This window comes from Macadamia integrifolia, chromosome 11 (assembly GCF_013358625.1).
Source record: "Macadamia integrifolia cultivar HAES 741 chromosome 11, SCU_Mint_v3, whole genome shotgun sequence".
NCBI lineage: Eukaryota > Viridiplantae > Streptophyta > Magnoliopsida > Proteales > Proteaceae > Macadamia > Macadamia integrifolia.
The window spans coordinates 24,825,445-24,842,018 of NC_056567.1; the positions used below are offsets into that span (position 1 = coordinate 24,825,445).

General features: G+C 37.1%; 2 protein-coding genes across 2 annotated transcripts; both read left to right on the top strand.

The window, feature by feature from the left end:
- The first annotated feature begins 4,420 nt into the window (after positions 1 to 4,420).
- LOC122094133 (serine carboxypeptidase-like 31) lies at positions 4,421 to 8,792 on the top strand. The gene is made up of 10 exons (XM_042664825.1): positions 4,421 to 4,778; positions 5,550 to 5,657; positions 5,834 to 5,929; positions 6,300 to 6,392; positions 6,482 to 6,564; positions 6,917 to 7,201; positions 7,743 to 7,873; positions 7,990 to 8,085; positions 8,226 to 8,331; positions 8,430 to 8,792. The coding sequence occupies exons 1-10, from the start codon at positions 4,484 to 4,486 to the stop codon at positions 8,574 to 8,576; spliced, it is 1,440 nt and encodes a 479-aa protein (XP_042520759.1). The 5' UTR covers positions 4,421 to 4,483; the 3' UTR covers positions 8,577 to 8,792.
- A 3,093-nt stretch (positions 8,793 to 11,885) lies between these two features.
- Positions 11,886 to 14,873, top strand: LOC122094229. The gene is made up of 3 exons (XM_042664961.1): positions 11,886 to 12,090; positions 13,498 to 13,703; positions 14,481 to 14,873. The coding sequence occupies exons 1-3, from the start codon at positions 12,001 to 12,003 to the stop codon at positions 14,752 to 14,754; spliced, it is 570 nt and encodes a 189-aa protein (XP_042520895.1). The 5' UTR covers positions 11,886 to 12,000; the 3' UTR covers positions 14,755 to 14,873.
- Positions 14,874 to 16,574: the final 1,701 nt, after the last annotated feature.

Below are 16,574 nucleotides of genomic sequence, written 5' to 3' on the forward strand. Positions count from 1 at the left end.
ATTTATCAACATTGTGTGAATGAGTGTTTGCAACTCCCATTTGTTTTTTTCTGCATCATTTTAGGTTCTCGTTTTCTACAATGAAATCCAATTAGATAAAATCTTGGCTTTTGGAATATCTGTGAGGCTATAGCTTTTGTAATTGCATTGTTTGGTATACATTCTCTACTGGGTCTGCATGGGACTTAGCTAGTCATGAAAGAACATCACCCAATCACAATTGGCCACCCTTTCAGGTTCCTAGTCTTCATGGAAGGCAACCAATCCCTTAGTTGACCTTCAGATGTGAAGCTCGTGAGAGCCTTACAAAATTTCACAAAAAGCTTGTAGCTCAATTGGATGGTACTCCTTATTGCACAACCTCAAGGTCATAGCTTTGATCATTGCTTAACTATTGCAAAAGTCAAACTAATAAGTTTTGTTTGAATGGTGGCCTATCAGAGGCTGACACTTATCTTTTAGTTCGCAGTGGGTGCCAAATTTCTCAAATGGTAACAGTAATTAATACCATCCAAATGAGACTGGGAGCCTACATGGGCAATGGTAGTGCATGGCTCAAGACAAACAGATAAGGAGACAGAAATTAACTCTTGGATGCCAAGAGGGTACTTTGAACTTAAAAGAAAATTTTACAAGACAATTATTAGACCCGCTATGTTGTATGGTGTAGAATGTTGAGCAGTTAAGAAGCACTATATAGATAAACTCAGTATAGTGGAGATGAGGATGTCAAGATGGATGAAAGGTAAAACTTGGAAGGATAAAGTAAGGAATCATCATATTAGAGCTGATTCGGGAGTAGCTCCAATACATGATAAGTTATGAGAAAGTCGTTTGAGGTGGCACGACTGTGTTCAACGGAGGCTTTTGGATGCTCCGGTATGGAGGAGTACTGATTTGATTAAAATTGAAGGATCTAGAAGAGCTAGGGGTAGACATAAAATGACCCTAGAGAAGTGGTGAGGAAAGATATGCATTACTTAGACTTCATACCAAATATGACCTCGAATAGATCTGATTGGAGGGCAAGAATCCTTGTATCAAATATGTATTAACCCTTTTACAAATAAATGTTGATCATTTAAGTACTAAAGTTTATGCGGAAATTAGTAAGAAGAAATATACTAAAACAGGGAGCATGGCAAAGAAGGATTGGATCATGGCATTAAATTTCATTAAAAAAAGAGATTAGGATAGAGATGATAGAATTTCCTTATTCTTACCAACTAATAAATGAAAAAAGTTGGAATCCAGGTCATGGTTCAACAACCAGGTTTTCTGTTCTAGTGTTCTTCCGTCATTCTTTCCACCACCTTGGGTTCTTGACTTCTGATGAATTCTCATCCCCAAGTCATAACCCACATGGCTCACCACAAAACCCCTCCTTTCCACTCTTTGATGATGAGATTCCTGAAAAAACCACATCATTTTTGTTAGGCAAGAGCATTAATTTGGAACAAATACCATTCTCTTTCCACATGCCACCCCTAAGGCAAGATAAATGACAAGCAATGACAGGTCAAGTTGGTCACTCTATGCAAACAAGCACCACTTATAGTTACTACTTACAAGGATGGGTTTTTTGGGTGTATCAGTTCAATCAGAATATACATAAGATGCAACTACTGGCTATTACCATATCTTTAATTTGAGCCAATGATTCCACGCCCCTTAAGTCTGATGGTCCTGGAATTATGTAGTTAAAATAACTCTGAATTCATACCATTGGTGGTTTTCCCAATTGTCCAATTCAGAAACCACCAATGGCTTCAATTCCCCTTTTATGTTACATTGTCCTTTAGTTTATTATGATGGAGAAGATTAAGGAAAATATTCATATTCCAAAAGTTAATAGCTGTCAATAAATAGGTTGTATCTCTCATCAAAAGGCACTCCATTAACCATATATACAAAGCTTGATTAGGATACAGCCATTCATAAGAGAGTCCCATTTATGGATCATTCCTGTTTTACACCATAATTTCATTTTTTGGGTCAATAAGAAACTGTATTAAAGAAACAAGAAAAAGTTTAATAGCAAAGAGAGGAAAGAGCAGTAATCATACAATCTCTATCACGTACCTCCACAAGATAAATCAAAGAAGAGCATTACATAATCATCTGATGAGGATAACATGCCTTTCATTAATCTAAGATAACTTTTGAATCATGAACAAGCCATTTTGCACATTGCTAAAGACAAGCTTACTTCTTTTCAATTGATTATCAAGTCTCAATTCATGAAAGACAGAGAACCCTTCATTGGATTGGTCATAAACGCCAGCAACCACCAAAAATTTATTTTAATTTAGGATGACACAAAATCAAAGTCATCACCGTTACCTTCGACGAAAATTCCATCCAATAAAAAGATAACAATAAGTAAATATTCAGCATTATCACATAACTACCTTTAATTTTTCGCCTACCAAAAGGACACAAGGAAGGAGAATATCTCGGATTGTCAATTCAATTGGATCACTATGATTTTTTTTTGGATGTCACATCCAAATGATAAGAATGCCCAAAACAAAGTCTCCATTGATAATGATGATGATGTTATGTAAAGTCTGTGGTGAAGGTCCTGTGTATGCTTCTCTGTGTCTCCTGCATCATCATATTAGTATTGGATTTTAGAGAAAAGATAAAGCATAAATTCTTGATGTTAGAGCACCTAGGAGTTTTCCATTCTAGGAAAACAAAGAATAGAAGGAATCTAATCTCTTTCACAAGTAAAAGTAACTCCATTTGTGATTAAGTGTAAATCATGCTAATAGTGATAATAGGAAAAATGCTTGATTAAAGTAGTATATAATGCATAATGTAGTACTGTATTAGTAGAAAGTTATTAACTGCCAATTCTGAAGCTCACTAAGATTTGGATGACTCAAGGGAATTTGGGATTGGGCCATTGCATGAATGGCTTCTCTGCTCTTCCTTACTTCTCTTTCTTTGTTCGTGGTAACCCAGATCGAGTGGTCCATGGCTAAGGGCATGCTTGCCTTGAAAATTTTATCAGATTATAAAAAGGTTAAACTGTGTGACTGAGAACCTACCCTCTTTCATTTTCACTTGATGAAAGGTCTAAGGAAATAACTACAACTACATTGTGTTATGGTAAATTCCCTTAAAGCTTAAGACTCTATTCCCTTCTTTACTGCTCTATCATTATAGTATGTTATTCCTTTGAAAGCATCCTTCTTTATTTTCTTCTTCCTTTTTTGGGTTGTGCCGGTCCCATGAGGGTGTCACCAAGAATGAAAGGGGACAAAATTGCTTAAGGTAGTGCATCTGCCACAAAAGGCAGCACCTCTACCACCAATTTGGTGATGGGTTTGAATTATTTTTTAAACCATAATTCAAAACTTATTTTGATCAAAACCATTGGACATAAGAGACCAATTTTGTCTTTCTCTTTTGTAATCCAAATACTAGAACATTCAAAAGAACCCAAACATGCTCTTTAGATTCTATTCTTTTTCCTTTTTGTTTTTGTGTAACCCCTTCAGATTTTATTTCAAATCCAAAAATATATAAATATGTAACCATTTTGTATCAGCAAATCAAATAATTAGTTTGAACCAATCGTTGTTTAGATAAAGTTGATATCTCCATTGGGTTGCAAAGGTTAAAGTACTGTTTCTAGAATCTTTAGAGGTGCTCCAAGTAGCATTATCCTTAACAGAACTGTTCCCCTCGGTGGGCTAAACCAAAACACACACACACACACATACACACACACACACACACACACAATTTGATTTTATCCTTCTTCTAGAGAGAGAGAGAGAGAGAGAGAGGTTTAAACTTTGTCTTAGCAATAAAAAATTTGAAAATGTGAGGGTTTGGTCTAAGTTTGGCAAGGCTGTGTAGAATTATGGTTTTTATGTTTTTAATTTTTAATTAACTATGGCAAAAAGATGATTTTAAACAGTCTATTGGTGTGAATACTAAATCAAGGAAGGGGATAAAGCTTTTACAAACTGTGACAAAAGATTGTTTCCTTTTCCATGCAGTCCTATCCATGTTCATAAGATGTGGCCTTTAAAGAATACAATAAGAATGATATGTTTAGGGATCTAATTAGTGAATTCTGTTCATGTGACTGTGCATTCAACGACCCACTTCACAAAAATGGACTTCTCACACCTGCCAAAAATTCCACTTTCATCCGTCCTATACAAGAAAAGTTCTCACAAAATATTATGGAGGCTCCACTTATCTCTTCCTATGCTAAAAAAGCTCTCACACTTGCCAAAACTCCACATCAGATGGCATACAGTTGCTGACCAAATCACTAACAAAAGACGGTTCACCACGTAGGACTTGGCACCCTCTTTCTGATTTTAATTTAGTCCATCTTTCGACATTTATGCTTTATCCATGCAACCACAAGTATATATAGGCTTGAAGCCTTTCTGTGTTCTATCATCTTGTGAGGGATTCAAGTGGGTTTGTGAGTGAAGTGGTTTTAGTGTTTATTATGGGTACTACAGTACAGGTGATGGGTTTTCTAGGTTGGGTTCTTCTTGCTCTAATTGCTATAGTGCCTTTTGTTACTGCTAGGCATAGACCATGGTCTCATACCAATAAGCAGGTGACTATACAGGGGAGTGAGGATCTTGTGACTGAATTGCCTGGCCAACCTGAGGTGGGGTTCAGGCATTATGCTGGGTACGTGACAGTGAATGAAAAGAATGGAAGGGCTCTCTTTTACTGGTTCTATGAGGCCTCGATTCAATCCATGGAAAAGCCATTGGTGCTGTGGCTTAATGGAGGTAACAGTGTGATTCCCTAAGTTGTCAAATAAACCTTTTAATTGCTTCATATAAACTTACTCTAAGCCTTTTTCTGTAAACCATACAAAGTCCTGTTGGAGACTTTCACAACCATGGCCTTGACAGAATGGCTTCTCCATTACTTGGCCTTATGGTACTGTAGGAATTGTGATTTTGAACAAACCAGTTTGAATGGCCTAGAAAAATGATCAGGGGTTTGAAACCTAGTAAAATTCCTGTGGGCAAAATTTACTAATCTTGTTTTTAAATATTAGATGAATTCTGCACTATCTCTACCTAGTTTGGAATGTGAATTCAGATTAAGCCTTGAAAAATCTCCCATTCAAATATTAGTTGTTTACTACAAAAGCAAGGAAAGGATAAGATCACTTACACATTTCACATTTGTATAAGGGAGGAAATACCCCACCGAATCCCTTATAGCAAGCACATATTCCTCCTTAACAGTATCATGCTAGTATCATGCTGCCTTGTCTTTAGACAACCCCTCATATCAACCCACTTATGCTTAATTTGATAGTTTAATGGAAGATCATAAAGAAAAAATAGCAAGATTATCTCATTTTTTATTGCCTTATGACCTTCTTTTTTCCATGGTGGAGGTTCTACTTTTCCTTTATATTTTCATATTGTTCCATTTTGCATTTTTTTAAGCTTCCAATTCACTATAATGGTCAATTGAAATAACTCCACTGCTTTGGTGCTCTGATTCTATGTTATCTGATAAGGTGACAAACTAATATGTTTCAGGTCCTGGGTGTTCCTCTGTGGGATATGGAGCTACACAAGAGATTGGTCCTTTCATTGTTGATACAGATGGAAGTGGGCTCAAATTCAATCCTTACTCATGGAATACAGGTTTGGAATCTAATATATTTCAATTCATATATTCATGCACATTCATCCACAGAGCTCATCTATCAATGCTTTATTAGTTGCAATTATAATGGCCAACAGAGAGCTCATCTATCAATGCTTTTTAGTTGAGAACATAAGCAAGTATTTAAATCTCCATTATGTCCACAATGATGCAGAAGCAAACATGTTATTCTTGGAATCTCCAGTTGGAGTTGGCTTTTCATACTCAAATACAACCACTGATTATGATATTCTTGGAGACAGCTTTACAGGTGAGTTTGATGCACATCCATGTCATTGGTTTTTTGAACACCAAAATAGACTATTCAGACTTCTAGAGTATATATCAGTATCTCCTATAAGCATACATTCTTCTACCTTAGTCCTGTGGAGATGACATACATCCATTTAGAGTGAACTTGTTCATAAATGGCACTGTGTGGGTGTGGGAGAAGGCTATTGGACCTAGCTTGCCACTTGGAAAGAGGGCCACATGTCCAATTTCGGGAACAGTACCAGTCTTGTCTATATGGCAAACCTGGCGCCCTAATTATAATTATGAAATTGTAGTTAATAGAGAATTATGGATTATTGATCTTCTTATTGGTCTTACTGATTTGCCCTATTTTGAACTTATGTTAGCGAACAATACATATAATTTCCTGCACAACTGGTTCAAAAAATTCCCAACGTATAGAAGCCGGAATTTTTACATAGCAGGGGAGAGCTATGCAGGTATATCCACCTTCATAACCTTTAACACTATTCATTTTGATTTGGTTTATCAAGACTGATGGTTTATTCTATGCATACATGATGAACAGGAAAATATGTTCCAGAGCTGGCTGAGCTAATTTATGATATGAACAAGGATCCTTCTCTATATATTAATCTAAAGGGTTTCATGGTAATGATCATATATAAGTTTTAGACATAAAGGAACCTCTATACATGGATTCTGTACCTTCAGTAAGGTAGAAGGGTACAAAAGCCTTAGATAACTTATGTTTTTTATGCTTTTAGATTAGGCCTTAAAAAGATTCCAATTTTTTTTTCTGAAAATTGGTGGACAATTAACATTGCTTTAAACAGAATTGAGTTGAAAATAGGATCCTTGTAGCCAACCTGTTTGGTTGGGAAAAGGCTCAGCTCAGAGTTGAATTGAGCTGCAGTAATATTGAATGATTTCATGACTTTTAGATTTCAATCACAATTTTGAACTGTACTGTCGATCTAATGCTCATGGTGAAAAATTACAGTTGGGTAATCCTGAAACATCGGATTCTCATGATTGGCGAGGTATGGTGGATTATGCTTGGAGCCATGCTGTGATATCAGATGAAACTCACAAAATTATCCAGGACACCTGCAATTTTGACAGCAATGATACCTGGAGCAACATTAGTTGCAGAAATGGTGTGGATGAATTACTCAATCAGTATAAGGAGATTGATATCTATAGCCTCTATACCTCTGTCTGCACCAACTCAACTAACTCAGACAACGGATCGATGCAAGTCATGTTCAACTCCAAGTTTAAGATGGTTGAGTTCATTTCCTTATTATTGTTCTCAGTTCTCACAAATGATAGTATTCTGTGTTAATAACTCAAAAGCTTGAAATCTGAGCCACCATAGAATCCTGTGGAGATGACTACAGATTAATCCCTCTTTTCTGTCAATTTTTAGTTGCATACAACAATTAGGAAACTTCTTTTTTGGCTGGAAGTGCTTTACCATTGCCACAGCAGTTCCCAAGCTATTTTCATCACCTCTAGTTAGAAGGATAATCTAATGGTCTAAGAATTTGGGCTAGTGAAAAGGACATAACTCACTAATCTGATTCAGCTCTAGATGGGTCCTAATGACCAAGTAGTACAGAGTACAGACTCTGAAGTCACTATAGTAAACCCGCTTTGATACCATATAAATATCCAACCCAAAAGCTCAAACTATTGGGTGGAGGGACTCACATATCAGGGGACAGAAGGTCTCAGACTCTCAGGGGTAACCTATGTGGGCTATTCTCTCAACAAATTTTTTTGTACCATAGATTGGTTGATCTGATAATGGACTTTCTTACCAGATGCCAAGGATCATGGGTGGTTATGATCCCTGCCTTGACGATTATGCAAAGACTTACTACAACAGACCCGACGTCCAGAAAGCCCTCCATGTGAGTGATGGTCTTCAGCTCAAGAATTGGAGCATCTGCAAGTAACTCTCTCTCTCTCTCTCTCTCTCTCTCTCTCTCTCTCTCTCTCTCATACACCTTAATCATAGCCTGAAACAAGGAATAACTGAAACTATTTATGGACTAACTCCGGATGCAGTTATACAATATTTCGTGAATGGTCAGAGTCAAGGCCTTCTATCCTACCTATATACAAGAAGCTAATTGAAGCAGGACTTAGGATATGGGTCTACAGGTAAGAGACTACCAAGAAGGGAAGCTCAATACAAAGAGTACCCTTCATTTGAATTCTTGAAAACTCAAGAACAAATTTGTTTTGATAGATTGTAGGTACTTTGTTAAACCTTATAAGTTGTTCCTTTCTTTTTTGATCAGTGGGGATACTGATGGAAGAGTTCCTGTTCTGTCCACAAGATATAGCTTGAGTGTTTTAGAACTGCCTATCACTAGAGCATGGAGGCCTTGGTACCACCAGAAACAGGTAATCTAGACAATATGAATTGACAAAAACAGCCTTGTGCAGTAGAATATTTGTAAACAAACTTATATTACTAATGTGGGCTGTTGTGGAATATTCAGGTTAGTGGGTGGTTCCAAGAATATAAGGGCTTAACTTTTGCAACATTTAGAGGAGCAGGACATGCAGTGCCTATTTTCAAACCAAGCGAGTCCTTGGCCTTCTTTGCATCCTTTCTTGCAGGAGAAACTTTGCCGTTGGAACGTTAAAAACATGGTGGATCGATAACTGGTTGGCTGTGCAGTCCTCCGACAGTTTTGATGATCTAACTACTAATATACTACTTCTTGTATCAGATGTAACTTGTTACAAGGATGGAAGTGAAGATATCCTTGAATAACTATTACCATTGTATGTGTGGTAGATAAAAGATCAGATAGAATTGTATCTTCCATCTTCAAGTAATAAAGAGAACAATTACACTATTTAGAGAGTAAATGCAGCCTACCTCAATCAAAAAGAAAAAAAAAAAAAAAAAAAAAAAGAGTTAGGCTCCGTTTGGTATCGTTCTAAAAAAACGTTTTTGGAGTTTTTCCGTTCTATTAGAATTAAAAAAAGGAATAAAGTGTTTGGTGCACTTATGGTCAGTTTCTGTTTTTTTTTTAAACAAAATGTGAAAAAAAAAAAAAAAAATTGAAAAAAGGAGATTGGACGGAACTCCATTTTGGAGTTCCATCTTCCCAATTTCGTTCCATTTTACAAAAAAAAGAACTATTGTTCCCGATAAAAATTTGAAATTTTGAAACATCATTTTTTCATTTAAAAACGGTATTTTGACACAGAAACTAAAATTTTCGTTTTTGACACAAAACGTCTTCTAGAAACGATACCAGACGGAGCCTTAATGAACATGCGAAAAATTACAGAGAATGCCATTACTCATGCAAGACATGATATATCACCAACATGAGAAAAGAGACCATATAAGAATTGAATCATACTCAATACTGATGATTTCTTTAAGGCAAAAAGAAAATGCTGTGACAAAAACAGACTAAAAATCATGAAACTAGTCTTTTTTTTTTTTTGGCTTATTATTAATGAATTGTCCAATGGGACTTTACTCACACACACACACAAGGGGTGGGGAGGATGATAGGGAGGGGGAGACACCCTAAATATAAACTCAAACCCATGTGATAAGATTCGAACCATTGATCTCTTGGTGCCTACTCTTCAAGCAAAAGTTGCAACCCAGTGCCTAGCGCACTAGATTCACATAAGGAAAACCAGTCTAGCATGCGAATTGAGGAACATGAAAAACAAAAGGAAATATGTAGCACAAAAGATTTCTGATGAAAATACTATAGAAACCTGATGGAAAACATACAAAACAATAACAACTATCAATAATATATATATATATATATATATTCAACAAGAGAACAGAAAATCTGAAAACTGTCAACAGAACACGAAAATTAAATAAAAATAATGAAAAAAAAAATCCGGAAAAAAATAGAAGAGCCTACTATCTTATAGTATAAAAGTCCCATCGGGAAGTATATAAACATACTCCAATTCATGGCATAAACATATTCCAATAATTCATGGCATTTCCTTGATGCGACACTGTGGGCACTAGAGTTGCAATACGGTGAGGTTGGCCACGGCTTTTGAAAACCCTAGCCCAACCTTGAGTTCCATTAGCTAGGCCAGGCCCGGCCGAACCCTAACTCAGGAAAAAAAAAATCCAATCAATTGGCCCTACAATATCTTTCGAAAACTTATTAACTAAGTTGAAATGGACTGAAAGTGATAAGAACTCTAACATGCGATTGAACATTGAAGTATGTAACTACTAAGTAATAAATGGGTTAAACTTAAGAGTGAAGATTGGGAGAGAACAGAGGAGAGTCATATTACCTTTGTTGCAAGGAAATGCCCAACTGAATACAGAAGTTTTGTGGTTTGGGGGAGGCAGAGACCTTTGTTGCAGGGAATCTCCCAACTGAGTACATAAGTTTTCTATTGGTTATATTAAATCAAGGTTGGGCTGGGTTCAACCCTAACTTGGCGCGACCTTGATCAAGGCAAGCCGGAGATTTCTAACTTTGAAAAAACCCTGATTCACCCTCAAGATCAGAAATCTTAGCCCAGGCCTTATTCGGACTCAAGAAAGCCAGGTAAGATTCAGGCAGACAAGACTAAACTTGCACCCCTAATGGGCAGCAACGACAAACCCTCACTCTATTGGAGTAAATTGCACAACACAATCAATGAAATTAAATGAAAGAAAGAAAAAAACTTACCTAACTTCAAAACTCGTGAAAAATGTAGGGACATTGGAGCAGGCTAGGTTTAGGTTTGGAGGAGCTCAAGTTTGTACAACTACAAGGGACTTGCAGATATAAAGAAGAGACTCCCTCTCTTTTTATCTCTTTGGGACTCTTAGTAGGGGCTAGGGACTAAAGATGGATCCACAACGTCCAAAGGCTCCTTAATTATTAAAGCCTCAAATTTCCGCAAGTTCGAGTCAGTTTTCCACATTTCTCCATAAAATGTAGGAGAAATGTATCAATTTAAAGGTTTTAAAAATAGATTTAAATATTCAAAATAGTTTGAGTTTTGTTTTGGTTTCATTCCCATAAGGTGTTCGCATGTTTTCCTTCACATCCGTATGTTCTGTCTCCTGGGTCGACCGGCGACGACCAAGTTAAATATATGGTGGGAGTCACCTCCCTTGGGATATTTTGGATAGGTATGTCCAAGGAACACCTTCCTTTAAAAAAAAAAAAATAGAAGATGAATTTGGCTCTTAGAGACATCTCTCTCTCTCTCTCTCTCTGATCAAGTGTTTGCATGCTTTGTTTTTTTGCTTCCTTTAATTTTCAAAAGTCCTTCCTAGGCTATTGAGCACTACTCTTTGTGTCCCGTCTTGGCCCAATAGTTGTGTATAGCAATTATTGATGAAGGCTTACTTCAGCTGTGATTTGCAAGAATCCGGTTTGTACTAATAAATGGATAATTATGATCTTAAGGAAAATGACTAATGACACATCTCAATTCTTATCAATTTAACATTATTGTAAGTACTATGACAGAAGCAAATAAGTGATTGTGTACTAGAATTTTATGTTAGAAGTCTCCTACTTTTTTTCCATATTTTCTTGAAGTGGAGTTTTGCAGCTATTAGTTAGGGGCAAAGAACCCTGTTGGTTTAGTGTTGCCTACATCAACCCACGGGGTAAGAGACAGCTAACACCGGATCGATATGGTTCCTTCTCTCTATTATTACAGGTTATCTAAATCCCAAAGGGATAGCCAGTCAACAAAGGCTTTATTTTATTTATTTATCTTTTTAAATAATCAACAAAGACTAATATATACCTCACAATTAAGAACTTTCCTTTAAGCCTGCAGCAAATTTGATTATTTTCAAGATGCTTACTCTTACTTCATTACTGGTGCAGAGCCAGTGGTCCTTCCTGCTACCCACTTCGATCATTCCTACTGAATGGGGCCTATCACCATTATTGAAGGTGTTTACCAAAAAACAAAGAGAGACCTTGACCAAAAGACTACCATATTGTCATCCAAGATGGAAGAAGACTTTGACCTTTCAAACCCTAACGTGCTCGCTCTCTCTCTCTCTCTCTAGCTCTGAATCTGATCCCCAAAGGCTCTGAAGTCATGGCTTCCACCAAGTTATCTGTCGTCGTCTTCGTAATCAACCTCACTGCTTTCGTCTTGGCCATCGGAGCTGAGCATAGGAGGAGTACGGTGAGTCTTCTTTTACCTGGACTTCCTTTTTGCATAGATTGATCACTTCTGTCTTTAATTTTCATTCTTCTTCATGGAGGTTGGATTGGTTCAATCACCAAGTTCCTTAATTTTCTTGGTATTCCTTCCGATCTTCTCTTATAGGGTTTCAAAAATAGGAATTGGCCCCCAGAACCCACTGATTCAGAGGAATCTTGGTGGGAATATTTTGATCTGATTCTCCGATTTTGTAAATCATGGTCTCCAGCGTGGGCTAAGTTTTTTTTTTGGAGGAAAAAAAAAAATTAGGGAGAAGGAACCCTGCCCGTGCCCGTCTAACACTGTTACGTCCAAACATAATTGGATGTAAAAAGACCTAGCTGCAAGATACCACCAATTTGAAATCCAACTAATATGGACTGAAAAAATATGATAGGTGGCATAGCTTTGTTGAGTGCTTTGCATTTTTTATTATTATTTTTTATTTATATTGTTATTAATTTTTTTTTAATTCTTTAACTTTATACTCTTTTTAATTTTCATTCAAGAGAGGGTTCTGTAAAAGGCAACATGGCTTCGTATCAATATAGGGACCAATGAGAGTATACATAGAAGCATCAACAATAGCGGGATTTTTACTTTCCATGTATTTTCGTGCAAGGGCCACGCTGTCTTTAACGATTCTTTTATCATTTTCATTTTTAATATATTCTATCTAGAAAGAAAAAAAAAAAAACTCATAAAATTAAGACAATTATCTAATCCTACACTTCATATTGCCATCCCTAAGTAAAATGTTCAAAAGGAGGATATTCATTTTGATTAAAATCATAAACCAAGATTATGAAATCGCAGCACATCGTTTTTATTCAACGAAACTCACATTCCAAAATTTCTATTAATCTAAATCTAGGTTTTTGGGCATATGACTAAGAGGCTAAGACTAGGGGTGTCAATTTCAAGTTCAATCGGTAGGACCAATGAAGCCCAGTCCAATTAATAAGTATGTTGGACTCAAATCCGACCCATTTATAATCAATTATTCTTAATGCATGGGGTCAGCCCGATAGTCGTCTGAACGGCCAAACTGTTTACAATCCCTACTCAACCCTGACCTACTAAGCCAACCGTTATAAGCTATATATTGATATTTTTATCAATTATTCAATGTAATTAAATGTAGATTATTTTTTAAATTATTGATAAGTCCAAGACAATTAAAACCCAAAAAGATCCGATTATCCTGATTTAAGCCTAGAACCTGACTGAGCCCAACCAAAACTGAATTTACTAGATTATATAAATGGGTGATCACAGTGCAACCCAAAAGACCCGACAGGCCTGACTTGAACCGATGGACCGAGCCAGTAGCCCTGCTCTGAGTCTTACAGTCCTACTCATCCATCCATTTGTGTCTTCATTGAACAGGCCAGAGCTACTGCAGACAGTAATTTCAACTACTACTATTGTGTGTATACCTCGGACGTGGCTACAAAGGTAGGCATGGGCGCGTCATTACTTCTCATGGCCACTCATGTCCTTATAATGATGCAAACCAGACTCTTTTTCCTTGACAAAGCACTAAATCCCAAGGTCCCAAGGGCGTGGGCACTCGTCTTATTCGTCGGCTGCTGGTAAGTCATCCCTTATTCCCTACTTACATGGGTGACAGCTAAGGGTGTCAATCGGTTTGGTTTCAGTTATTTGATTCGAATTTGGTTTGATTTTGAATGATGATAAGGTGGATCAGAATCGACTCGGTTCCGTATTTAGATATTCAAATCGATTCAATTCGGCTTGATTTGATTTTGGTTCCAATTTGGTTCCGATATGTAGTTTTAATTCGGTTATGAAAATAGTTCCACTTTTAGACCATGACTGTGATAGACTAAAGGCCATAATGGGCTCAATTTACGGGCCTTATGGCCATTGCTAACTCTAAAATTGTTTTCGTATGTAAATATATGATGATAAATTGCAAAAAACATTTGCCACTTAAAAAATCTTTCTTAATGATATTAGGGTTTTTTCATTTTTTTTTTTTAAGAGCAATTCGGGTTGATTTCGGTTCGAACCGACGGTTCTTACACACTAAATCAAAACCGAGGCAAACCGTAGTCCATACTCACATATTCAAATCGAATTTGAACTGAATTAATTCGGTTCAATTTGATTTCAATTTCGATTTGAAATTGACACACTTAGTGAGCCCCCCTTACTGAAAATCTCTCTACCCCGTTTGACCCCCTCAATTGAGAATCTTCGTCAGGATGGAGATTCCCAATGGAGGGCTATCACCCATGTGGGGACTGGGGAAGTCCCCATGGGAGGAGAGAATCCATATTCTTGTTATTAGTTTCTTTGTTAGTTTGTCTTTTCAATGCCTTATGCATGGTTTGATCTTATTACAGGATTACATTTTGTGTTGTGGAGGTTTGCTTGGTTGGGGGTTCATTGATTAATGCACAACACACCAAACACAGGTTTATTATCATAGGTGATCTCCTTCCTTCTTCTTGCCAAACCCTAAGAAGAGGTGTCTTTGCAGCAGGGGCTGCTTTCACAGTCCTCACTACCATATGCTCTCAGTTTTACTACCTTTACTATTCCAAGGATCTCACTGAACAGTCCTTCGTGGAAGAGGCATTGATCAAAACTTTAGCTGAGGCTGCTGAGCAAAATTAACCTAGCTAAAAATGATGCCTTGCTGGGGTTCTTATATGTTTTTCATTAGAGCAATGTTCAATTATTATCTCGAAATCTCAATGTTTTGATTTTTATTGAAATCCTTGGTTGATAGGACATGTGTCCAGTGTCTCTATATTCAGGGTTTTGGTTGGTAGTGTCATCTCTTTGCATGACCTAAAACCAAGCCAATTTTATCCCAAGTTTAGAGCGAGAGATAGAATACGACAAGGAGATGAACAGTAATTATGTGAGAATATCCTTACTAGAGATCATTTGGAATGCTGGTTAGCCATACGATAATGAATTCTTTCCCGAGCCTTGTACACATCATCTGTCACACTATAGAAACTGGCCATGTCTGAAACTGTTACCTTAATAGCAAGGAGGGGAATGCCGAATGTAGGGAACTTGATCAGTCATTGCTGAAAAATAGGGCTTGGGGCAATGCTTCAACGCTTCTCCTCCTCTCCGGCTCTCCTATCTTTCCATGGACTTTCTCCACACATGAGATCCTTTCCTTTCAAAATTTTCCTTTCCTTGCGAAGTCTCTTTGTATTTTTTCCTTTCATTATAATAGGAAAAATTTAGCATGACGTTCAAGTGGCATTACTACACCTTTCTGATCCAATTATGTCTGCGTTTAATTGGTAATTTTCTTTGGAGTATTAGTACTGTTTTTTTATTTTATGGGAGTTGAGGAAAAAAAAAAAAGAAAAAAAAAAAAAAAAACACAATCACAAATACAAAACGTGGGTTGGATGCTTAGATGTGTTGTTAGATCAAACACTAAGAAATACAGAAATAAATAGACAAAAGATCCACACGACATAGAGATTTAACGAGGTTCACACACCAGGGTGGTGTACTATGTCCTCGGGCGAAGAAGAAGATGTTTCACTATGCAGAAGAGAGATTACACCCAAGCAACAGCGAGAAAACTCATCCTAAAACCCTAGCTCGAAAAAATCCCTAAAATACAATGATTTTCTCAACAAGACAACAATATATTATATACTCCAAGTCACGGGGTCGACCCATCAGGTCACGGTTGAACCATACAATAGCCCCTACACTCCCGCACCCCCATACGAGATCAATGCTGGGCTCCGGGGTTGGGCCGATATCACAGATCTCAGAAAACTTCCCATTCGGGTCGCCACCAAAATATGTTGAATCGGGTCAATCTTGAAAAAGGGTCAAGAATTCGAGGCAAACTTAACAAATCTCCGCCTTAACTTGAATTCTCCTCAAACAAACAAACAAATAGCTAAAATCTTCATCTTCTCCAATAGCTCTCCAAAGGGTTGAAGTCAAACATGGCCAACATCAAGTAAGTTCAAGCAATGCTCGAACTCACCAACACACAAAGGCTTAGTCAATATATCAGCTAGATTGTCTTCAGTACCAATCTTCAATACTTGAATATTGCCTTGAGCAATTATCTCTTTAATGAAATGTTACAGAACATCAATATGCTTCGTCCTCTCATGATACATTGGATCTTTAGTCAAGTGAATAGCACTCTGGCTATCACAATGGACAACAGTCACCCCATGATCCATGCTGAGTTCTCCAAACAAACCTCTAAGCCAAATAACTTTTTTAATTGCCTCAGTCACTGCATGTACTCTGCTTTAGTATTAGATAATACAACTGTAGCCTGTAAAGTAGCTTTCTAACTAACCGTACTTCCTCCAAGAGTAAATACATAGCCTGTGAGTGACCTTCTCTTGTCATGATCATCTGCATAATCTGAATCAATATAACCAGATAAACTGTCACCATTCCTCCCAAACTCCAAACAAACACTAGAGATC